Raw genomic sequence first — 25,887 nt, 5'->3', positions numbered from 1 at the left:
TGTGCATGCGTTAGTGGCCACTACTGTGTCTGAGTGTGTGTGTGTGTCTGTGTGTGTGTGTGTGTGTGTGTGTGTGTGAGGGTGGTGCAAGGTGACTAGCACCAACTTAACTTAAACCTACATTTCAGAAGTGCCATATGTTTTCGCAAGGGAAAGAATTTGTGCTGATGTGTAGAGTAAGTCAGATGCTTTGAGCCGGTAATTAAAGCTTTCTGAGGCTTCAGCAAAAACTCACTGTAAATACTGTATAAGTTTAAGCTACAATATAAATCACCTGGTTTCAAGTTATAAATTGAGCTGTTGTCCTCTTAGTTGAATAGTACTGCAGGTCACAGCTTTATTACCTATCACAGCATAGTTCCTCTGTTAGAAAATACACTGGCGAAATATCCTAAAAATGCAGAGAATAAATCCATTTTCACTTCCTCTCATCCTTGTTTCCTTTTCGTCCTTTTTTTTTTTTTTAAACATCAAAATGACCCTCAACTGAACTGTCTATCAATGGAGCGCTGGCTGCAGTGCGACAGTCATAAACTGGGCATTTAACCAAGACTGTTCAGAGTGGAGTAAACATTATCTTACACGTCTAAATTTACACCCCTTTCTTTTCTGGTGTTCAAAAGACAGTAGGTTCATTAAAAGAACAGCAGGATCAGGGGCCAAGCTGAAATTGATCCTGGCCAAACAAACCTAATCTAACCTGGCGACAGACCGAGTGTGGTGAGTGACACACCGGAGTAACTGGGGAGATGCTTCGGCCAAAAGGTCCAACAACGCTGCAGTGCCTTAGTTTAGAGCTTTTATTGGGCGCTAATTGATAAAGAACCAGTGATTCAAGACTGTGAAGGCTGGTCAGTGCTGCACATTAAATAAGTCTGCCCTTATTTCACTAATGTGACTGTAAAAAAAAAAAAAAAATCTAACTGGGATTTAGTGAAATCAACTACATCTTTTCTCATTAACTTCACGTAAATATGTTTTAATTATTAATGTTGATTACATTTTAAATTTCTAGTATTTATTTTCAGAACACACGAGTTTGTCTAACTTGAAGTCTTTCGACTTGAAATGATAAGTTGAATGAATGTACTGTAAAGAGTTAAACCAAGTCATTAAATTACATTTCTAAAAAAAAAAAACACACAATCAGTATATTAGCATGCATTGGTTAAAACTCTCTTGAGACCCTTTGCTTTTATAGTTTGAAGAAAACATAATTTTCGACAGTGTGACTGCACAACTGTTGTTACAAGTTAAATTAAATATGTCTTCTCAAGTACACCAGAATTAATATCAAGTTTATTTGATAAGAACATTTTTCTTTTCAAATTCAGTCAGGGCAGTACAGACAAGTTAAGTTAAAACAAATGGCTAATTTTTACAGTGAATGATTGATGAAACACTACAATTCCACTTATCTCTATTCCTTTGTAGAAACTACAGCCATTCAGCACACTGATATCATGATATATAAATGTTCATGTTATACACTTTATCTGAATATACAATGTGTTACTGCATGTACTTAAAAACCATAAATGCACACACAGTCAAAGTGCTTATAATCAGCATTATAAACCACATTCGGACACTGAAGGACACTTGCCAGATGAAAGTGAGCCTTCTCCATTTTCCGTTTCAAGGATCTGTCACTTTTTCTGTTAAAGAGGTGCCCTGAACTTTTCCCGCCTCCTGGGCAGGAGATGCATGGTAACTGCACCCTTCGTTTTCTGCACCATTCCTCCCTCCTCTCCCTCTCTCTCTCTACCCTTATGTTTTCACTCCTTCATCTCTCTCCTCCATCACTCCCCCCCATTAGGGTGTCAGATCTCATTACAGAAGGAACACAGCAGATTTAAAGAGGAAAGCAGATTGGTTTAATGGTTTGATGCTAAGCCTTTTCATATTTCTTTCTCTCCCTTTTACTGAAATGTGTACTATATGTGTGTACATTCATGCTGGCGAAAGGGACCAGTGCAGCTTCAAGTAAAAATAATTCCACTTTGGTTTCCAGAAACTGCAAAACACACACACACACACTTGTGCTTATGTAATGGAGTTGATCCCCTGTCCTGGGGACTGCAAATTGCAGAGACGTGATATCAAGAAATGTGTGTTCACATTGCACAACAATACCCAACCCTACTGAAAAGATATGGACACACCTTAAAAAAGATTTTAGATAGATGTGTGCATATATAAAGAAAAAGGAAAATAACTAATATAGTTCATCTACACCTAAGAAGGGTTTACCTATAAAGTAAAAGTACAGCATCTATGGTGCTGTGTGGTTGGCTGGTGGTAAGACATAAACACTTGAACAAAACTACAGGACGAAGCAGAGCAGTGTTTCTGAAGGGACGGAAAGTGACCCAAAATGCAAATTCCCAAATTTTCCCATACAGCTCTGTGTCATTTGATATCTGGTTCTGTTAAATGCTGAGAAAATATAACCTTGTTACTTTCGGTGGTTTGCTGATTAATGATTGAAGAGGATTTGTGTCCGTCTCCTCCAAAGATACTGGAGGGAGCAATGTTAAACTACATAACACCCCTTATCAACAGCGATAGTTCAACCTGGCTACTAGATGCACCTGACAAATAGCCGTGGCAGTGAATCTACCCATTCTCGCTGTCGCCACCTGAGCTACGTGCAGGTCTGATGATAGGCTATTAAAGAGAAAAAGTGCCACATCCATTCAGAGCCGCTGTTATTCCCACTGGTCAGAGTCATTAATACAGGCCGAGATAGCTTTCATGAAATAAGGAGGGACGGTACAATGGAAAAAAAATAGAAGAGGACAGGCAGGGGGGGGAGCAGGAAAAGAGGAGAAAACAAGAACAGAAGGTCAGAGAAAATGAGGAAGGAAGAAAAGAGAAGCAGGGCATGAAAGAAGGTGAAAGAGTTAAAGCAAAAGATTTCACTGGTGTGCACTTTTCTCTAAATTAATAAAGACAAATCAATGAGATAAAAGAGAAGGAAATAAAAAAAGAAAGGTAGAAGTACATATAAAAATGAAAATAAGATAATATGCAGAGGGAACAAGAGGTCACTAACAAGAAAGAAGAGCGTGTGACAGACGTCAGAAACAGGGAGACTGTATAAAAAAAGAAAGGAAAGCATAGTGACAAACTGGAGGCTGATTTCAAAAACACACAATGTCTCTTCGGAAAAATAAACAAATGTGTAAACCACATCCTGAGGCTTATTTCATGCTGCGATTCCTCTTTGTCCCAGAATGAATGTGTATGCATGTGTGCATTAGAGACACTGTGACCATGCAGGAATAATCGCTTGAAATAGGCCACATTAACCTGCAGTCCTCTGGGGCGCTGGCCTGGTTTAATCCAAGAACGAAACACTGTGCGCCACTGCCTACACACATGCACAGTGCAGAAAAAAAATAAATAAATAACAGACACACACTCATACTTGCAAAATAATATTGTGCTGTGTGTGGATGTATATACGTGCTGGGCAGATAGGAAAAAGAGGATGAAGAGGGTGAGACAGCAGTCAGTAAGAATAACTGAAGAAGGGTGCGTGCGTGCTAGAGAGACACGTTTGTCCACATGCAGACACACACACACAGTCACACAGGTGGAGCAGATGTTTAGTAGCAACTTATTTTTAGGTTTTCCTCAGTTGCATTTATATGTGGTGACAATGATGTTAATCTACAGTGACACTCAGGCCAACACCGAACGCAGAAGTGGACTGAGCTGTGACAGACACACAGGTTAAACAATCCAGTGCTCTAAACTGGACCTGACTGGATTGTCAAGAGTGTTGTCAAACTGCTATCCACTGCGCTGCAAGAAAATGTCAAAAGACTTCCCAAGACTGATTGTTTATTGTGGTCTTACTACACTCTTAGGAATAAAGATTCTAACGAGAACCATGCAGGGATCTTTGGCATGTCCCCATAGGAGAATCCTTTTTGGCTCCTGGTAGAACCTTTTCATAAAGGTTCATTTTGCACCATTTCAGAGGGTTCTTCCAAGAAACCCCTATGAGAGGTTCTATACAGAATCTTTCTATAGTGTAATGGTTCCACCCAGAACCCTCTCTGTAGGCCCAGTCCAGAACTGATAACAAGAACCCACCCTGAGGGAATGGTTCGGGGATGCCCTCAGTCCTTCAGGCAGAACCTCTTTAGAACCCTTATTTCTAAGAGTGTAGATGGAGGAGGCTGAGAGCAGACAAAAGTTCTGCAGAACATGAAGTAAATCTTCACCCAAGAGCACCGCTGTTAAACAACACACACCTGCAATTGTGTGTATTGAGGGTCGGTGATGTGTTTACTCTGGTTGCTAACCAGACATTTCACCTCAATAAACTGACCAAATTTGATTAAATCAGCCTCGACTCCACTATGCTTCTTCTTTACTTTTCTTCATGTCCTGTTTGTTCCCTGTTCCTCTCCTCCTGTCTCTCTCTGTCATAAACTGGGTCAGAAAACAGCAAATGTAAAAAAAAAAAAAAAGCACGCACAATTATAGCGCCTTAAATTGCTTTTGTTGTATCGTGCAGCTCCTCTTCATAGTTAAGTGTCCAGTTAAGTAATGTGGTGGCCCACACTCTCAATGAAAGCTGTGGGCTTCATTTGACTGCAAGTGCCTTTGTTTAAATTGGCTTTGAATTAGCCTGAAACTGTGCAGTGTATATAGACTCACTGACGACAGCTTTGCAAATTTTGGACTGAAATACCCACACAAATGTCTCCCTTCTCTTTCCACCAAAGGAATGACTTATAGCATTAATTACATTGATCCATGCCAGCTTAATGAACCAATAATGTGAGGCTGCCATTGCCAAGAAAAGGCACAATGACATAATTAATGACTTACCGCTCACCATGTCAGCACAGCCCTTATCAGTTCACTATGTGCTATCACTCTGTGCATTATGAATCCTTATTAAACAACCTCCTAGCTGCTGCACATACTAATCACATGACTTTTAAAACATGCTGCGCTAAGGCCAGGCCTTAATTCAACAACAGCCCAGTGATTTCAAGGTGCGGTTCATCTTTGGTGTGTTGATTTACCACTGTACTTACATGGACCGAGCGCAGTAGGGGTAAAATTGTGCGCGGAGTGGAAAAGACTCCTGCTGCTACACTCTGATACAGAATTTAGCTCAAACGACATGAGACAATCCATTATAATATTGTATCATAGGAGAAGCGTATTGTAAACCTCAAGCGTTGCAATTAAATGTACATGGTCTAATCCACAGTCTATTGATTTTTGTAGCTGCAGTGCAAATTTCCTTTGTGAGTTTTCTTATACCCATCTATTGAAACTACAAATACAAGGCACAGTAAATTATAGATAACAGCGGATCCTCTCTGTACACTTCTGAAGTGCAGTTATTTAATTAATTCCTGCTCGCAAAGACAATCCTATCGCTGTATGCACTGAATTTCACCGACAGTAATCAAAGCGATATCCCACAAGAATAAGAGCAAACTGAATGACCCCCTAACTCTGAAATGTGCTTCAAACGCTGTGCTCTGTGCTTAAAGGCAATTCTTGCTTCTTTCAAGTGAGTCAAACTGATCAACTCAAACGCTGGTCAGGAGTGGCGTATTTACTGCTATGATTCTGACCCAAATGCTAATGATAGCTATTAAGGCTACGCTGGTTAATGACATCGAGAGAGCTGTGAACGTGGCGTGACCGACTTGGGTGTTTTCATGTGGGTATGATACGGTAATGGGATTAACATGGCGTACCTAAACCCACATTGAGATAAGCTCAATGAGGCCCTATTAAAAATACATTGCTGGCAACAATGGAGTTACGGAGGGAGCGGGAGAGAATGACTGTGTCTGACTGAGTGACTTTGATAGAAAATGTTCCCAACTGTGCATCATTCCAAACTGGAATAAAAAAAAAACATGAAACACTCAGAATGTCTACTTTGTAAATAAGAAAAGGGTCTACGATGGCTTTTTCAAGACTCCTTATTCTTTACTCTTTACTCTAGTATTTTCTCCATTTTTCCCTGGGTTGGCTGGTATTGCTAGAAATAGAAAAGTGGTACGGATGCAGGATAAATAAGAAAATATATTCTTGTTTATCATTCTAATAATTAAATTCTAGCTGATAAATACTGGGTATAGTAATATCATTTTGACAGATTATGTCAAAACTTTTAATTTGAATTCTAAGTCCAAGTATATTCATGCAGTTTCTTTTATGCATTTCACTTGGAAAAATAAATGAGTTTAAGGGTCACAACTGCTTTGTTGTTTGTGATGGGTAGGTCAGTTAGACTTGGTTTGGTTAGAGTTGTGGAATATTAAATAATTTGCTTTTGAATGCTGCATCTGAGCTTTTTTTACCCTCAGGTGTGCACAAACTACAGGTTATGAACTTCTTTTGATTATCAGTAAATTATCTGTTATTTTATTGGTATTTGTCATGAGAAGCAGGTACTTATCAGTTATTATTTCAGATGAAAAATATCCATATTGTGCATCCCTTGAAAGTGGGACGGACTTCACAGCACAAAGAAAGAAAATGAACCAAAACAAAACTGTAAGTAAGCTGTAAAATTAAACTCATGTGGAAGAAAATATCCTGATGAGCGTAATATACCCGACACTGGGCAAGCAAGCATCAGCTGACATGAGGTGAATGCATGCTGTGAGACTGATTGGAGAAATAATACGTATACTGATGTAAATTTAGTCCCTAATTAACACATCCTTTGCTCCCTCATATAACTATCTAAGCTCCATTATTAAGTTTATCTATGATCTATTTTCAGTCTGCAGCACTTGCAGGGAAGGGTAACTTTGCCACAACTGATATATGAAAATATATCAGATCTCTTCTGTCTTCTGAGAAGTTGTAAGATATTCTTTAGGTTTAAGAATAAAAATAAAAAATAAAAATAAAAGACACATAAACTCAGTTTCATGAGTGTAGAGACATCTGTTGGCTTTTCAGTATTCAGGCTGCAGGCACTGAATACGTGGTTGGTTCCAACTTACTTTGAAGAACTTACCCCTCACTTCAAAAGTCAGATTTGTTTATTTAATGCGCCCCAAAATGTTCAAAACATTGCTCTTAATTAAATTCATAAAGCAGCAAAACAAAGAATCCATCAAAACCATCAAAAAGAAAAGACAGGATTTCAACCGTGGCTTCAGTTCTCATCTTAAACTGAAAAAACACCCACAATGCCTGCGCCCTGACCTGTGCACCAAGCGTCCATACTATGAAAAACAAATCCAACCTACACTTATAATAAACAAAATACATGCTTTTAGAATTACATGACAGAGTGAAACTGCATAGCTGTGACTGATAATACAAATGCCTTACCGGTGTTGTTGCGGTAGGGGCCTGTGTCCGGCCCTTGGCTCTGGCTAAGGCTCCTCATGGGGCCCTTGTTGTGGTAGACACGTTCTTCATAGATGGGATCTATGTGGTGCTCTGGGGACCCCAAAGGCCGAAGGGGCTCCTGACTGTGCTGACTACTGTAGGAGCCGCGAGAGCCTGAAGAAAAGAAAGAGACGAAAGTAAGATGTAAGGAAGATGTGAGGGGGAGAGAGGATGAAAGAGAGCACACAACACGAGAGAAAGGAGGAGTACGGATTTTAAGCAGGTAAGGAAAAATGAAGGTAGGTTGCAATTTCATGCAGGAAATGGAAAGAAAGTGGAAAGGGAAGGCGATGAAGAGAACCATGATGGAGAGGGAGAAATAAGAAATATAGAGGATGTGAAAGAAAGAAAGGACAAAGAAATAAATAAGGCTGAATGAATGTGGCAGAAATGGATGGGTATCCAAGAGCATGCCTATACACTGTCAGAAATTAAGGTGCTAACTTATCTCTATAGGAGAACCCTTTTTGGGTCTTGGTAGAACTTTTTTTTTTTATCAAGGTTCCACTTGAAACTCTTTCAGAGATTTTTACCTTGAACCAACAAAAAGGGCTACACCTGGAACAATCTGTGAAAGGGTTACACCCAGAATGGACTATGAGAGGTTCTACAAAGAACCCTTCTATTGTGTAATGAGCCTACACAGAACTCTGTCTGGGAGTTCTATCCAGAACCTTTCCACCCTAAGCATGCTGGTAAGAACTCACCCACAGAGAACTACTGACAACCCTTTTTATATTACAAGGGTTTCATCTAGAATCCACTCAGCGGCTTAAGATGAATCGGGTTCTGAGTGGAACCCTTGGCCTTGTGAACGCTCTTCACAAGCATAAGGTTCTGAGTAGAACCACAGCTCTTGAGGGAGAACCCTTTTGGAACCCTTATTACTAAGAGTGTATGACTCCTCTCTTTTTAGAAATGTCCATTTTCACCCTGGACCCTTTTGTTTGCTGATGTCACAGAGCGCCAAGTGACAGACAGCAAACTGTTCATGTAGCGGACAGATAAGGGTGAGTGTGTGTCTCTGTCTGTATGAGTGCTGGGGGAAGGGATGCACCAAATCAAAAGTACAATAAAATGACAGAAAAATAGAGAGACATGTATAGCGACACATAAGATAGGAAGAAATAGACAGAGATCGAGAGAGACAGAAAAAAAAAGCGCGCGAGAAAGGGATGCCTCTGTATTTCATTTTTTAATCTCCACGGAACACATTGCTGGTCGTCAGCTATAAAATAATGAGATGTAGTGTCCCCCCTCTTGCTCTGTGTTTGGCAAGAATCCCACAGACACAGAGCAAGAAAGACATTGACAGCAGGCATTTGTTCATTACACAGGAGAACAAATGTAAGGCCTGCCTCTGAAAACACTGAGAGCAAAATTAAAAATCAGGAAAGAGAAAAGAAAAGGAGGAGGCCGGGGAACACAAAGATGAGTCAGGAGGGCTTGGGTGACATGGCAGAGGATAAAGTGGAAAGACGTGCACATACTCGTATATACACAGACTTAGAGAGCCGTGAGTGACTGGGAGAGGGAGAGACGGTCCAGTGGAGCTAACGTCGTATCATATCGCATTAGCTCTCTGTCGATGGCAAGTCGCGTGCCAAGGATTTTCCAGCGGATGAAGGGGGACGAGAGCAGAGCTTTAAGACTGCGAATCAAACTTCCATGTGTATCCACCATCAACTTAACACAGTCGAAACCCCACTACCCTTCAGATCATATCAGAAATCGATGCATGCGAGACACTCGGCCATCTCAGCAGGATCAAGTGCATACACAAGCATGAAGCCTTGATGTAGAATTTGTTGTGCTTGTCTCTAAACTGTCCGATAAAGCAAAACAAGTCAAAGAGAGTACATTCACAGTGAACACTCAGACAGAAATACACGTCTGTCACTATCCTAAACCGCCTTATCTGAACAATCAACAAAGTATCATGGTACAAGCGCCTTTGGGGGTGAACAAGAGCCTGCCTGTACTTCCTATCCTACACTTTGAACATGTTCCTTGACACCAAGTCTCACACAACTTCACGTATACAAATAATATTAGTATTGCAAAATAAGTGGGAATGCAAAGACATGAGGTTGTAGCCTTCAAGTCACAATCGCCCCAAATTTTCCCAGAATGCTCCATAATTGATTAGTTGACAACTATTAATCGCTAACTATTTTAATAAACGCTAACTAGTTTAATAATCAATTAATCCCTTTGAGTATTTTTTTAATGTCCAAACTCTCTCTAGAGTGGCTGTGGTTCTCTCCACAAAAAGCCAATGGGATTTTTGTATTGGATTTTGGATTAGTGCAGAAAATAAGCTCTGTGGTGAATGGAAGTGTGTTGTTCAGCAAGATTATCTTCACAAACAATCATAAAATGCTATCACCAGGTAAAAAACTAATGTTCACCACCACTAAGTAACTGGCATGATGATATTTAATGTCCCCGACAAACTCTGTAGTCTCGTTTAGCCATATGTTAGCAACCGTGTTCTTTATGGCATGCAAAGCTTCAAAATTCATTAGGGAGCTATTTACCAGCATATTTTATACTGCAGAAGAAAACTTTCAGATGTCTTAAGCTTGTGTTAACCATAGACCTTATTTCGAGCATGAAATCAAAACCCATTCAAGAAACCTGTCGACCTTGTGAGGTGGGAAGATAAAGTATCTTTGGGTTGTGGACAAAACATTATTGTTGGCTTTGGGGAAACAGTGATCGACTAATTTTTCACCATTTTCTTTTATTGTATGGCACTAGTGAATTAATCGAGAAAATGAATGATGGATTAATCCATAATAAAAGTAATTCAGCCCTATATCTTACCTGCTGAATCCAGGAGAAGCCTATATTAACGTGATATTACTTTCCTTAAGTGCACTTGATTCCTATTCTATACTGACAAATGACAAAGCAGTGGTTTGTCTCACTGAACATGTCTGTGCAAAGGTTGCTTTGCCTTGCTAAAGAAAATATAGGTTGCCTCCTGTCACTGCTAGCCAGCAGTAGCCTGACAGAGACAAAGCAGAAACACAAAGAAAAGAGCGAGTCAGAATTAGGCAGTGAGAAATTGAGAAAATTGAAAGGAATTAATGGAGAGAGAGCTTAAATTCTGGACACTAACACCCACTGAGCTCAATTGAAATTTGGTGTATTTAGAGACAGATGGACAGAGGAAAAAAGAAGCAAGAAAGCGAGAGAGAGTTGGTCAGAATATGCATGAAGGAGTGCTAATTAGAGTCATGGACACACCCATTAATGGCATGACTCATCCCAGCTCTCTCTCTGCCTTCATGTCTCTCGTCTTTGAAGTCTTGGTGAGTCGATTTTATTTCTTTATTCATTTATTTTTTCGACTCACAAGGGCCCACTCGTAGAAGTACTGACCTCTTTCTTTCAAAGGGAGAGGAGGCTTTAGGAGAAAATAGAATGATAGAGAGAGAAAAACAGACAGAAAAGCCCTCCCATGATGCTACAGCCTGTAAAATGTTTAAAAAAGATAACAAAATGTAAAAACCAACTATAGTCCCTTAATGCCTCAGTCCTGTTTGTGTAGTTAAAACATCACCTACAACTACAGTTGCTCTTTCATACGTGTAGTGCCTACTATAATTCTAACATTAAAGGGTCGTATATGTATAAAGTTAAAACTCAATAGGTGATCATATACCTCCAACAATTTTCTGGGCCAGTCAAATCAAAACTAGAGCAGGACCGTACATCCTAATATCGAAGGGATCACTGCTGTGCCTGAGGCTCCAATATTAAGACTTAGTAAGTGTCAATGCTACAGTTAACTTTTAATTATCTCTATTTGCTAAAAGATCTTAGTCATTCAAATTCTTCTTGATCTTTCTGTGGGAAGCACTTTGGTCAGCGTTTGTTATTTTTAAATTCGCTCTATAAATAAGCGTCACTTTTTTCAGCTTGATATTCTACTATTGTGCCGCTGTGGCAATATTTATACACGATGGACTATGACACCCAGGCCATTTCATGCAGAAAGCACAGGGAGGTAATTTCTTTTTTGGGGGCGATTTTGGTTTTCCGCAGCTTAACTCCACTGTAGAGTAGGTGCTGTAGAGCTGTTAAGTACCTCTCCAAACAGGCTACTCAGATGAACTCTACTGTGCTTTTTAGAGGAGAATATCATCCACTGAGGAAAGCAAACGTCTGACTAATAGCATCTACAAATAATTCTAGGTTGGTAGGATTTGAGGTATATCATGAGTACCAGAAATTACAGACAATTACAATGAAGTATTTGAAAGTACACATCTTCTCCAAGCATTTCCAGGATTGATAAGTTATCTTTAAAGCCTCTGGAAATGTGGCTTTACATAGTAAAAAAACAGCACATTTTGCAAATCATATTCACATATGATTGCCGTCTCCCTCTGTGGACAGGGGCAACAGCAAAATATATTTTAGACACCTAAAACAAACACTCTCTTCAAAGCCACCAGACTTCTGTGACAAAATCAGTAATTTTGTCTTCCAAGACAAAGGAGTTGCTGTACTACCACTGTTTGTTTGTGTTGTTGTGTGACTTTGGTGTTTTAAGACATTAATTCATATCCGAGCTAATGTTATTTGCCCCAGACAGCAACTGCTGTGGCCTGCAAGGTAAAATTTTAGTTTTTTTCGAAGGAGTTTTGGTGGCATAGACAGTGGTTTCAGTTTCCTTGTGAAGCACTTAAGCGGTTAAAATGTTCTACGTATAGTGTATATTTAAATTGATACTGATTTTAACAAGGTAAATTTCATGTTTATGTCACTGGGGTCTGGAGTGATATAACAACTTCAGTTCAGAGTTGTTGAGTTGGCTCAGACTCAGCGATGCAGATTTAGCAGGAGCAGAGAATCTTTGTTGCACCTGTTTGAGTGGGACAACTTATCAACTGACATGTGTTTTTTAACATTTGTTCGTGGAATTAATTGCATGAATTTGGTGATAAATGTGGGCGCAAAAGCACACCAAACTCAGATCCACTGTCACAAAAGTGAACAAAACTAATAATATTTTGAATTTGGATTAAAAAAAATTTCTAATGCTTTTCAGATACTTACTATTATGTACTCGCTGCTCTAAATTAAATGGTTAGAAGGCTTGTGGATTTGAATTTCCAGAGGCTTTAAACTGTTCTGATATAATCAACCACAGTGTGGTAGTCCAAGCTCATGAAAGCAAATTCTAATAATCACATGACCTAGGTCTGCTAATTATAGTGACAGTCTGAGATCTCATTTCCATCGGGGCTTGTTCCTGCACAGTCTTTTCTTTTCTTCTTCGTTTAAAGTCTTCAGGAGAGATGAAACCTCAGGCATTGCTTCAAGATCACAGTTATGCCCTGAGGGTAAAGCATGAAGGTCATGTTCTTCATCAATATAGCTCCAAGTTTAAAGGACCAATCAATTAAACTTACTGCAGGGCTTCAAACCACTGCCACCTGGTTTAATCAATATTCATCATGTCAGATATTTCATTTATGCTAAAAAAAAAAAAAGTCAACCTGTAGCAAAGCAATCTGTACCCGAAGCACCAGTTTGGCTTTTATTAGGGCTCAGTCTGAGTCTTTCCGTTCACCGGCATACAAAAATGGTGAAGACCATACTTAGTTCACAAGTACAATTAATTCACAAAATGTCCATATATACATATATATATATTATCTTTCTAAAAACTTTAATCCCTTGAAAAAAATAACTGAGACAAGTAACAAAGAATTCTTCTGCATTTGAAGAGTTGTGAAGCTTTTCTGATACTTACAAGTGAGTTAAGCTAAATGAAAGAAGGTTATCTGAAAATACTTTTAGTCTGAATGGCACTTGTAATACAAGCCTTGTGAATCTGAAGTCCTTGAAACAGTGGTGGGCTATCTGCAGTATTTAATTTAAGCAGCCAACCTCAAATAAAATTTTACACTACACTACTATGGACCATAAACAGTTTCCACAACGCATTTTCATTTTCAGTTTGACATTCAGCCAACTCAATTTTGTAGAGTCAAGAGAGAAAGCCATTCACAAGTCAATACAACTGCAGCAGCAAATAAAAAGTCTCTGTTTGACTCTGCCTCAATGCTGTCAGTACCAAAACCAGTGTCTTTCTAATACATTCAGTTCCCAGACACAGCAAATAGATCTTATTCAAAGACACAATACGAATCAGAATCTTTTAATCTTCTTAAAGCAGGTTTCTGTCTGGTAGTCACAACAGACTTGTTCATAAACAGCTCATAAGTCTCAAATGTAACTGTTGAACAGCTGGTGCATTCATTTTGAAGTTCTCCTTTATAAAGGGCAGCCGCAAAGACACCTTTTCTGAAGTATGTACAAGGTAACCCAAAGATACCGACCACAACACACTGATGTGCTTAGTCAAAGATCGGCTAATTCAACAGACTTCATGTCTTAGAAATTCTCATTCCCTAGACCTTATTGGAAAAAGTAACCTGAATTAAAATTGACCACATGAAAGTACAGGTATAAATACACCTAAGAGGACATTGAGGACAGACTGATATCTGATCAGCTGGTCAGAGACACAGTGTGACCACATTAACCACAAGTGCCAACGCTCATTTACTCATTTGTTTTCAATCCACATAGAACTGCGTGGGCGGGCAATTTGATGCTAGATTTTGAGGGACTTTTTTTTTCTGAAAAGCAACTAGCGACAAATTTAGTGACCTATTCTCTCCTCTTGCACCATGAGTATGCAGTCAGTGTGGCATGTGTGACAGGAGGAAGCTGCTTGCTGCAGGAGAGGGAGTTCAGTTGCAGAGAATTGCTATGGTTAAATTGACGCTCTTGCTCTGGATCTTAAGTGCGAGTGAGTCATAAAAATCAGAATCAGAAATACTTCATTGATCTCTGGGGTGAAACTGTTGAAGAAAAGAATAAAGAATAAATCTGTAAAAGAATAAGAAAATAAATGCGGAATTGTTAAAAGTAAGACTGATTTTGAAAATACTGAAATTGTTCAACCTTCAACAATTTTTTACTTCAAATATGCAACATCCCTGTAGTGAGTTTGTGATTATTTCGTTAAAGATTTCTCCATTTACTTTACCAAAACAACCACTAAGCTTTATACAAATTCATTTGTGATGATGTCATGATTATGCAAATGATAACATCTGGTGACTTTTAGCAACTTCTGGAGCTAATGCTTGCAGCTTTCATTGTGAAAGAGATGGAAAAACTGATCCCAATTGGATGTTAATGTGGATAATAGAGACACATATTAATAGCAGGTGTAAATGTAAGGTGTGAGTTTTTTTTTCATCCATCTCCTTACTATACACATCTGGTTTAACAGCAACTGCACAGTATAATCAGTAAGAAACGGTGAATGACGTTATTAAATTCCTGTGGTGGAGCTATACACATGTTTGGGTTTTTGTGTATGTGCGTGTGAGATTGCACGAGTGTGTGAATTCCTACCTGCCAGACTGCCAGGCCTCTGCAGCGTAGCAGTAGCGTAGAGCTCGTGGGAGATCTTGTACTGGTCAGAAGCGTGGTGAGCTGCCAGCCGTTTGGGAGACAGAGTGGCATAGCTCCCTATGCCTGAACTCATCTGCAAGGACAAGAGGTTTTATTTTTTTATCGTAAACAAGGTCAGGCAATGTACAAGGTGTAATCTATACACTGCTGTAATTACTTCCTGTTAGATTACACTGTGTTGGCAGCCAAATATGTAACAGCTGACATGGCTGATGTGTTTTGATTTGTGTGGTTTAGACGCAAACAGTTTCTACCTGTCTTTTATTTTTCAATTTTCTTTGCCAATTTATGTTTATGTCTACATCCAACTGAGAAACTTTTGTAAAATGGATTTATGAATTGAAATCGGCACTATGTGTAAACCATGTCCCAACCACTTACAGTTAAGAGTGTAATTTTAGCTGAGAAACCCCACGCTAGAGAAAATACTCATCATGGTACAGTGTTAGATACGGGATAAAAGCATACAATACATTTACCTAAGAAAGCAGGGTTTAGATAAGGTGCTGTTTGAAAAGATTACATAACTAAAACTGACTTGTATAGATTTTTGTTTGAAGATATGACTCAATCTGTAATTGCTCTGGAGCTGCACTCTGCTGTTCTTTGTCATGATTAAAGATCTGACAAAGTGGGCAAGAATATAATCTTCCCTCTAACACCCAGCCGCTTGGCATCAATCAATAGTATGACTGTATAATATTATACTTAAATAGAACGGTACAACTGTCAATCACAGCTCTGTTCAAATAATACTAATACCAGGCATTACCACTGTTAATACTGTACTTAAATGTAATCTTTGTACTATTATGCTGCACATAATAGCTACTATTAAAATCATTTTTGAAATCTATCTGTAGAATAATTTAATCTGTAATTAAATACACAATGTAAATGTGAGGAAAACCACATGACAAATGCGCACTGGTTAAAATAAAAGATCTTATTTTAAAGTAATGATCAAATCAGGACGGGATAATATTTAACAGGAACTGGTAGCAGGAAAACTCAATATACTTCATTCTCAAAATTTAATTCATTGAAGGAGGGACGAGCTTCTGTGTGCAAACAAGTTTAACTGAGGAATCATGTCCTCATGTTAAAGAAGAAATGTGGAAAATTTAACCACTTGTCGACGGTAACTCAAACAAAGGGGGCAGCATATCACCAGTGTAACCACTAACTCCTGCTCACTATACTCTTCGTTGTAATTATCTTGGCTGTACCTAGCCTTCTAAAAAAAGATAAGAGAGCTTGTGAAAATAGCAACCCCGCTGCTTACATATATCTCCAAAATGATTTCGGACTGGGGGTAGGTGGAAAACATGCTAACTTCAGTGGATATTTCCTTTTCACATTCTGTTGATAATGTTTGTTCATTTTTTGAAAGTTTTCATTTGAATTATGGCCTTATTTTGCACATTGCTCCTTTAATAAAATGTATTCACATGCGCAAGTTGCGACATAATTCAGTTATTCAACATTTTTTATAATGATTTCACGGAGAATTTAAGAGAGAAAGATTGTAATCACATTAACAGTGCAACTCTACAGTTGCACTGGCCTTGATTTCATTCATTACATAGTTTTTAACAAACAAAATGCAATTTTAAAAAACCCTTTACATAATAAGTATCAAATTTAATACTCCAGTAACACAAAATGCAGTTCTTTCGTACAGGTGTCCACATTGTAAACAGTTAACACTCCATACCTGGTGAAGAGGGGACGATGATGAGCTGGCCCCTCCCCCCGCTGTCGAGTTGGGTGGAGATGCAACCCTCAGGGGAGACCCACCCCCTCCTGCTGTTGTCACAGCAACTGTGGTGCTGGAGGACAAATGGGCAGAGTAACGCAATTTATCTGAAAAATAATGACTTCAAATGATTCATTTCATTTCATTTCACATATAACTACTGCCTCCATCATGAGTCAAGTGTGAGAGTATTTCATATTCACTGCACGTCTGCGTATATTTGATGACAATGAACTCAAAAGGCAATTTTTCCTTTCCATTTCTATTCTATTCTATTCTATTGTAGTCACTCTCTGTCTATTTATCTCCCCTCTCAAACTGCCTGTGTTAAATATAGTAATTCTTTCATATGCCCCCATCAAACTCCATTATACATCAATATGAACAACAATACATTAAAATCAGTATCAGTATCACCGTCACTGTGATTCTCTACCTGTATGACTTGGCCAGTCGATTAGCAGGAGACTGTTTGCTGGGAGAGGAGGAAGAGGAAGGCAAGCGCTGAGTGGTGGAATACCCCGGAGTGTCTGAGGCTGATCCCAGGCGTTGGAGTTTGTTGGGGGAACCAGATCCCGAGCCTCCTCCTCCTCCTCCAGACAGTGGGGAGCTGACACGCTGGGCGGGTAAGGTGGAACTGGAGTAGTAGATACCTGGAGAACATGAGAAGAGGGAGAAAACTCAATAAACATGAGAAGAATAAAAGAATCAGTTACAATGTGGTGATAATGATATTTGGAGTACAGATATACGCAGGTCATTTAGAAGCAAAAGCCTGACATTTTTCATAGGGCTGACAACAACGACAAGAACATAAGGTTTGGTTAAGAGAAGGTTAACGAAAGAGTAAAACTGGCTCAAGACAGAAGTAAAATGGAAGATTTAAATAAAAGTTAAAGGAATAACAGCATGGTCTATGGTCTGTGCTTAGGGAGGTGTTGGAGTTCTCCCAGGAGAACAAAAGGGTCGCCTCTATGCGACTACAAGTTGCTGACAGGAAGATTCTGATTGTTGTTTGTGCACATGAGCAGCAACTTCAGCATGAGCTTGATGCAGGCACACAACACATCAGCAGCTTGAGCAACACAGAGGCAGCCAGCAGGAAAGATATACAAATATATGTATATGAATATTTGAATACTCTTCATATACATATATGCAGTTTGAATACCATCAAACGACCAAGGTTTCAAAGCTTCAAAGCATTTGTTACTGCCCTAGTTACTAGAGGGGTCATGGGAGTTTGTTGATCCAGTCTACATGTTTTTGTGTACTTGGAGACGGCTTGTGACTGTGTCCCCCAGTCTTGTCTCCCGAGTCTTGTGGGTGGCACTCTGGGAGCACAGGATACTAGGGCTATGAGCCACCCAGTCCTTATGTAATTGGAGTGAAATCTGTGTTCGTATTCTTGGCAGGAAGTCAAGCACATAAGCAAAAGAATGAGATCACTGATACAAGAGGCCAAAAAGAGTTTTCTCCGTAGGGTGGCTAGGCTCACTCTTAGAGATAGGCTAAGGAGCTCAGAGTGGAGCTGCTGCGCATTTGCGTCAACAGGAGCCAGTTGAGGTGGTTCAGGCAGCCTCCCAGGCACCTTCCTTTGGAGGTTTTCCAGGTAAATCCAACTGATAGGAGACCCAGAGCACATTGAAAAGATTATATATTTGGCTTCGGAAGTGTTGCTGGAAAACATTGCTAGGAAAAGGGAGGTCTGGACTACCTTGCTTGGCCTGCAGCCAACGTGACCTGGACCCAAATAAGCATTAGAAAATGAATGGATGCATAGATATACATGTTACTTAAGTAAAAATACATGCTGTTTAAGTTAATAAAAAATACTTCTCATAAAAAAATCTGAAACCAGGCGTGATATAGGAAAATATAACACAGTATAGGCAACTCATGCATGGTCAAAATCCTTCAGCCCAAACCACAAAGGCTCCAGAGACATGAGGCAATATAGCTTGTTTATAAATTATGCAGTACACGACGTGAAAAAATTATACATACTACAGAGTCTGAAAATATTCTACTAGTGGCAAGGTTTTTATTCCAATTCTCATGCATGTCTGTCAGTGTCTCCAAATGTCATCTCTGTGTATCCACAGTGCGTCATGCTATGCCAGCTTAATTTATTATAAAGAAAATGCATCTCTGTGAAGAGAGACAGGGAAGAGTAGGGAAGAGAAGGAGAGGTGAATTCTTACCTGACCCTGCCCCAGTTTGTGACTGTTGCTGCTGGGCTGCACGACTAGATGTCACCTGCGGGGATGTAGGGGGGAACACAGAGCAAGTGAGGGAAGAAGAGCCATGACAGGAAAGAAGGGATGAACAGAGGGAGGGATTTGTGGGGGAGGGAGAAGTTGCGAGGAGGGGAAAGAGAGAGACAGAGTTAAGAAAAACGGGATAAAAAAGAATAAAGTAGTAGTAGTTGCCATCAAAAACTTTTATGCACAATGAGTTCAGTCAAGCCTTTGAGGAGTCTCGAATGAACCAAGAGGAGCTAGTAATGAAATCCCCAAAGAAAACAGAGGGGTGATTCAAACAGACTCGCAGAAGCAGACCATGAAGTCCTAGGAGCTCAGCTGACTGAAATCATTTGTCAGAAAGCGTTGTTGCACCACCTACTCAAAGTACAGAGAAGGATTACACAGTCCATAGTATATTCAGTTCTTAATATCTATCATCTGTCTTAACATAAATTCCAATATTCACAAATGCTTAAAAGAATCGAATCTGTTATTAAAATTAGATAAAAGAGCAGGATCAGTCATATTGATTTTGCATGGTGAAATAATTTATGAATATCATACAATGTACATCAGCCAATTCAATTCAATATTTAAGAACCTAACTTTCAAAAATGAGAACTACAGTCCAAATGGTAAGTTGGGACGATAAATGGTATATATAAATAACTTGAATTGCTATTTAATATATGATCTATGGTTGAAGTGAGTTGTGTCTTCCTGCCCCTCCTTCCCAGACTTGAAGCCCAGGCACAGTGTAATACCACAAACTACAAACATTACATTACACAAGCCCAATTCCAAAAACGTTAAGACACTATAAAATGTAAATAAAAACAGAATGCAATGATTTTCAAACTGATAGCCTGTAGTTTTTTTGAAAATATACACTCAGTCTGAATTTGATGCCTGCAACATGCTTTGAAAAGTTGGACAGTGGCAACAAAGGACTGGGAAAGTTGTGGACTGCTCAACAAACACCTGTTTTAGGAAATCATGGACGATGTGTCCTCCGGGCAACTTTCACATCTGTGAAGGCCCCATGAAGGCTGAAAGACACATACAGGTTTTGCTGCCACCCAAATGTCTTTTTCAGGGCAAAGAATTTCACTAAGAAAACGTCAACAATCAGTGTCCTCAGTTCCCAAATGCTTACTAAGTGTTGTAACATAGTGGTAAACATGACCCTGTCCCAACTTTTTAGAACATGCTGCAGGCAAAAAAACTCATAATGACTGTATAGTTACAAAAACAATAAATGTCATCAGTTTGAGCATTTAATGTCTTGTCTTTTTATTCTATTCAACTGATCATAGGTTGAAAATTTTTAGAAAATTGCATTCTGTTTTTATTTACTTTTACACAACATCGCTTGTTTTTTTTAATTGGTGATGTACTAGGACAATGACGAGCAATGACAAGCCCCCCATTGTAAGTTGATAACTGTTTATAACTGTCAATCATCTGTCAATGTAAAGATAAGCATGTTATCCTGAAAACAAAAGCAGGCTGCCCCGAAATTCACACCCAGTCTCTAATGACACATCATCATTTCATGATTTAGTACAGTAAATATACTACATATTTCTCCTTTAAAGCAGTGCAGTGGAACCTACTCTTCTGCTACCTACAGCTTTGACAGCAACTCACAATTATTTCTATGGCGACAAAAAGTCGTGAGCCAGCGTGTGAGGCATGAGATGTCTTTCTACCACACTTCACATGCTGGTCGATCTTAATATATTCTCTTTAGTCTCCGGAGACAGTAGGGGGGAGCATATGCCAGTGCTCCACTGAGCCTCATATAGCCTTATGTTGATGCTTAAAGCTGTAAAGGTGATTCAAATACATTATTACTAGCCTGACATGGCTGCAGTTGTACAAGGCCACATTATGCAAGCACACAGTCACTGAGTCACCTTGGAGCACTGTCGTCACAGCATATACAGTACTTACTCCCAGGCAGTCAAAGAACTTCAAATATTTAAACCAAATCTGTTTCTCATCATTAAAGGTATGAATACTCACAATTTCAGACGCACCAGGATGCATATTTTTAGATTTGCTTTATCTTAATAACAGTATAAAGGTATATTAACCAATGTCTCACAACATGCAAATGCACACCCACACACGTATCAACAATATGGAGTTATGTTAGAACGCTACGCTTCTATCTAACAGTTTCCAGGTGTGAATATTTGCAGCTGCAGAAAGCTCGGTAGAAAAAAAAAAAAAGGCATGCCTGCTCAGCAAACCATCCCTGGATAAATATAGCAACACACACAGGCACACGAGCTCCCATTATGTTCTCAATGGCAGTCTCTGGTTATATTTGCCTGCTTTACGATGAGCCAAAGCGTGTCTGCTGAAGACAACAGGCCATTGGTTCCAGCACTGCTTTGTTTGCAGGGGGGTCATGGAAACTGATTTATCTCTGGCTGAGTAGATTAGCAGCCTCTTTCTAAAAATTATCACATACAGTTTGTGGAGGCAAACAGGCAGAGTAGCAGAGACAGGGAGACATCAATGAGGACAGAAAGAATGGAAAATTGGTGAAATGAGGAAGAGGTAAAATATACAGTAAGCTATGATACAGTAGCTTTCTCCTTGTATGGTCTTGACTTAGTAACATGACACTGTGTTCCTCCCTGTGTGCAGAAGTGCTCAAAGGGTCCAGTATAGCATTCAACCTTGAGTTGCTAGATTCACCCTGATCTCAACACACAAGAAGTAAATCCTGACAGTAGCTGTAACTTAATCTGGCTCAACCACAATGGACTGAGCAAATTTTACTCTCCAGCCAACAAGCCACGATGGTAAATATCCTGCTAGAATCATCCTGCTACCAGAAAAATGCAGCTTCCATTTAGAATCAGCTTATTAGCATGCCCCGAAATAATCCTGTGTCAGGAATAAGACAAATCAGACATATGACACACAAATGACACTACAGTTCTTTGAGATCACACTGAAAGACACTAAATATGAACAACTTCCATTATTTTGATCAACAGAACTGTGACAGCAATCTCAGTTGTTCCGCTAAAATCCAGAGTCTAATTTTCTGACAATTTCCATGAATAAATCACTATTTTCACGTCAACTCCTTTAAACAACCAAGAATATTTATGTCTTTTATGATAAAAGCCACAATTCATCTATGTTCTTCTCGGTTTCTCTCCATTATTCTTATTCTTTCTCATTTTTGATCATCTACTTCAACGCTGTTCAAAGTAGAAAGTTCATTCAAACTTCAATACTGGAATTACTTTTTGTGGTTGTATCTTAAATATTTCCCCATTGAAATGAATGGAGAAGATGTTCAAAATTATTGTGGGTGACATCACACGCAGAGTGTGGTTAAAATGTCTCTTCAGCTTCTTCTCACTCCCACAATTTTCACTCTTCATGATTCACTTTTTTCATCAAAACATAGTGGAAAAATGTGTCCTCTTTCAAACAGTGTAACCATCTAAGACTTAAACATTTTACAATGCGCAACTCAAAGTGGGATAAGTGCCCCATTAACCAGACATTTTAGCAGCAAAACATTGAGGGGACATTTTCGGCTTACCCAATTTCCCAAATTTTTTGACACCACAAACATACTTTACAGCAACATATTCAGCAGAGTGCCCTTGTAAAAAATGATATAAAAATCTGGGCATTAGGCATTTTTGAGTAAAAAGCTAGAGTTTGCCTCTCAGCCTAATTTCTATTAAATGAAATATCTCCCCCAGGAGTTCCTAAACTCTTACCACCACTATGGCATTACCACATATATAAATGTTAAACTTATACTCATGCTGTTGTAATTGGGAATTTTCAGACTACAAAAATAAACAGTTTAAAAAGGATCATGTGTTTAAATGCTTCCATAATTCTACTTTAATATCCAATGTGATGCATCCTACCTTTTCTTAAAGCTGGAACTACAGCTTAGCATGGATTACTGCAATTAGCTGCAGTCTTTAAAAAATGCTTGAGTTTCTGAGGTGTACATGAAACCAACGGTAAGTGCATGTGTAAAGGTGTTTTAAGTATACAATGTCACTTGATCTGTTTTTTCGAGTGCACATGGATGAAGGGTTATTAGAGAGTGGATTATTAAAAGTGTCTATAAACAGCCTGGGAGACATCTTAATCGGGATGTGAGCCACTATATCCAGAACAGTGTGCACCATAAAAATCTGCTATATAAGTCCCCTGTGTTAGTTTAGTAGGTTATGAAGCCAAGTGAGAGATCTGAGGCTGATGAGATGCAGGCCACAAAACTGAGTTTAAGAACCCCATTAATGGTTTATGTTACTTGATTGTGTTCAGCACTGCAGATGTCGAAGTAGCCATCGATACAAAGTGAGACAGAAATGGACTTTAGATGAAGACTGAAGGGAGTGGGTGGATGAATAGATAAACAGCTGGATGGGTGATTCACCGGTTAAATAAATGATAAGTATAGATGAATTGTTGGCCGGGGTAACTAACAGATAGAAAGCCAGACACGCTGTGTGAGGGAGAGCACTTTCTCAATCCCATTCTATGCCATCTTGCAGTGCTGCTTCTTTCATCCTCCAGTAAAACACTGGGATGTTTGAGGTGCCATGTATCTATGCATTATTAAAGTAGGGCCTCTCAGGGTTATAAATACCCTACAGAAGAGCAGTAACATGCTAGACCTTTCACTTTCTCTCTCGCTCACCTTGAAACTGGTCACTTGTGCAAACTTTAAACAAATGCACGCACGTGATTGAAGGAGTGCGTCGGTGTGTGTATGCATGTGCACATGCCTGCAAGCACGCCAACGAATCCTGCATGTGCTGCACATGCATGCATGCTGCACCTGCCTATCTAGCAGCGCTGCCTCGCGTAAAGCTATTCATGAGCAACAAGCCCTGCTGACAACACTGGCCCCATTACACTGACAAGCCAAAAACATCAGAGAGGAGGATACGCGCGCACACACACACACACACAAATACACACACACACACACACACACTCATGCTCACATAGACAGAGATGGTTAGCAGAGAGGACAGGGGAGGAAGAAGGGAGGAGGAAAAAGAGGACAGAAACACTGCAATACAAGGCAAACAGAGGACAAGAAATATTATAAAATTCAGAATACAGACAGAATAAAAACTCCTCTTGCTTTATCTGTCCATCCATCTATATACCAGTCTATGTTTTTCTATCTTTCTGTCCTTGCCCCCTGTACTTCTTATTTATTAAGGGAAAGAATGTGAGCTTTCTCTGAAACCAGCTCTGAAATGAGCTTTGGTGTGACTGTAGGGGGTGTGGGGGTGAATGAATGTGTTTACAAAGACAGATATCACCTCCTTAACCTTTCTCTTTCAGGAGACACATGAACAGGGCCAAACAAACAAACACGAGTATACACACAATTTTGCACACACACACACTCCAAATGAGAAACCAACACGACACAAAACAAACATCCATTCACTTCCCAGATGGAAAACTTAATGAAAACATGTGCAGGTACTTGCGGAGATACATAAAAGATATTCTAAAAGAGCTCTGATCCTCCTTAAACGATTATCTGCTTTATAATTATTGACCTAAAATATTTCCTCTTACTTTCGATCCATCTATCACAAATAGAACATTTGCCCCAGACACTAGCAATATATTTTAATGAAGCACTGCAGCTGCTCACTGATTTAGCAGATGTGTGGGTGGTTTGAAAGTGCATGTTAGTGTGTGAAAGCATGTGTGTATGGTTGCCATTGATATGTTAAGGACATGAAAATTGGGAATAATTGGCTCCTGTAGCTTAGAAAGTAATTTGGTGGGTTTTCTTTCTTCATCAGCATGCTGCTGTGATTAATATGTGACTTTGTCTCCAGCTTTATTTCTCAAGTCCTTATAAACAAGACACTCGCTGAGATGTCTCTGTGTGCATTTAATCATCTGCTCATTTTGGTCCATGAGCATCTGATTACCTGTCTCCTCCTAAACAGTTTTAATGGATTTGTCTAACTCTGTCTCTCAAGTCTTACCAAATACAGAAAAATGCCAGTTGTAGTCACTGGACTAAATCGCTTCAACAAGGCTAATAAAATGGGATTCTGTATGAATTTGTACTAATAGAGAAATCCACACTGAGAGTCACAGTTAGCTGCAGTTAGGGAAACACTGTGCAAGATAGTGCATGAGAAAAGGGGGTAGAGGAAAGGATGGCGATGTTTGCTCAGTTTGTGATGGAAAAGCGGAGGAGCAAGGACTCTCAAAATCAGCATGTACAATATATCTCGACACTGGTCCTCAAACGTCGGCAAGTATATTGCAGCCGCACTTATAAACTGCGGAAAACTCACTTCAGGTGAGTTACCTTCACAGTCAAACTCCTCTGATGTCAATTATTAAAATTCTCTGGCCATCTACCTGCTGTGCAAGCTTTCGAGGAACAGATGTTTAAGTTTATACAAACAGCGCTAAAAATTTTGGTCCCGTTCGTCATCTTTTTCATCATCATCATCAACACTTGCAGCCTCGTTATCATCTGTGTACAGCAGGATTTCCTACCTGGTTGTAGCTGTGCACGGCTCCTCCAACCTGCCCGCTGCGCTGAGGAGTTGCTGCGGAGATGCTGTCGCTAAGGGCGAGGGTCTGGTTGCTATGGTAGCTGGCAGAGTACTGGAGCGAAGCCTCCGGGGTGGAGTTGAGCTGCAAGGAACTCTGGGAAAGAAGAGCCGGTCCTACCGATAGAGACAGGAGCAGTGTATGGTTGGGTGGGAGGTGGTGGGGGTTGAGTTGAGTTTGTGTGTGTGTGTATGTGTGTGTGTGAATATAGAGAGAGTGAGAGAGATTAAGAGTGAGAAAGAGAGAGAGGGGGCGTGAAGGGGAAAGATTGAGAGGCGAAGAGTGAAATGGGGAAGAGAGAGAGAGAGAGAGAGCAGCAATTTAGAGCAGATAGTGCAGCAGTGCAGCACTCCGTGAGTT

At 39.6% G+C, this 25,887-nt stretch overlaps 1 protein-coding gene across 3 annotated transcripts in view; it reads right to left on the bottom strand.

The window, feature by feature from the left end:
* Positions 1-25,887, bottom strand: part of ctnnd2a (catenin (cadherin-associated protein), delta 2a) — a 328,733-nt gene that overhangs the window by 147,560 nt on the left and 155,286 nt on the right. For all 3 annotated transcript variants that reach the window (XM_084746984.1, XM_084746983.1, XM_084746985.1), the window contains 6 exons: positions 25,471-25,643; positions 18,877-18,931; positions 17,109-17,325; positions 16,631-16,745; positions 14,854-14,986; positions 7,342-7,515 (listed from right to left, as the gene is read on the bottom strand). In XM_084746984.1, coding sequence (XP_084603110.1) covers positions 7,342-7,515; positions 14,854-14,986; positions 16,631-16,745; positions 17,109-17,325; positions 18,877-18,931; positions 25,471-25,643 — 867 coding nt within the window. The remainder of the gene's footprint in view (positions 1-7,341; positions 7,516-14,853; positions 14,987-16,630; positions 16,746-17,108; positions 17,326-18,876; positions 18,932-25,470; positions 25,644-25,887) is intronic.

Source organism: Lutjanus erythropterus, chromosome 21 (genome assembly GCF_056507025.1).
Source record: "Lutjanus erythropterus isolate fLutEry1 chromosome 21, fLutEry1.hap2, whole genome shotgun sequence".
In the NCBI taxonomy this organism is placed as follows: Eukaryota; Metazoa; Chordata; class Actinopteri; order Lutjaniformes; family Lutjanidae; genus Lutjanus; species Lutjanus erythropterus.
This window is presented reverse-complemented; position numbering and strand designations above follow the sequence as displayed.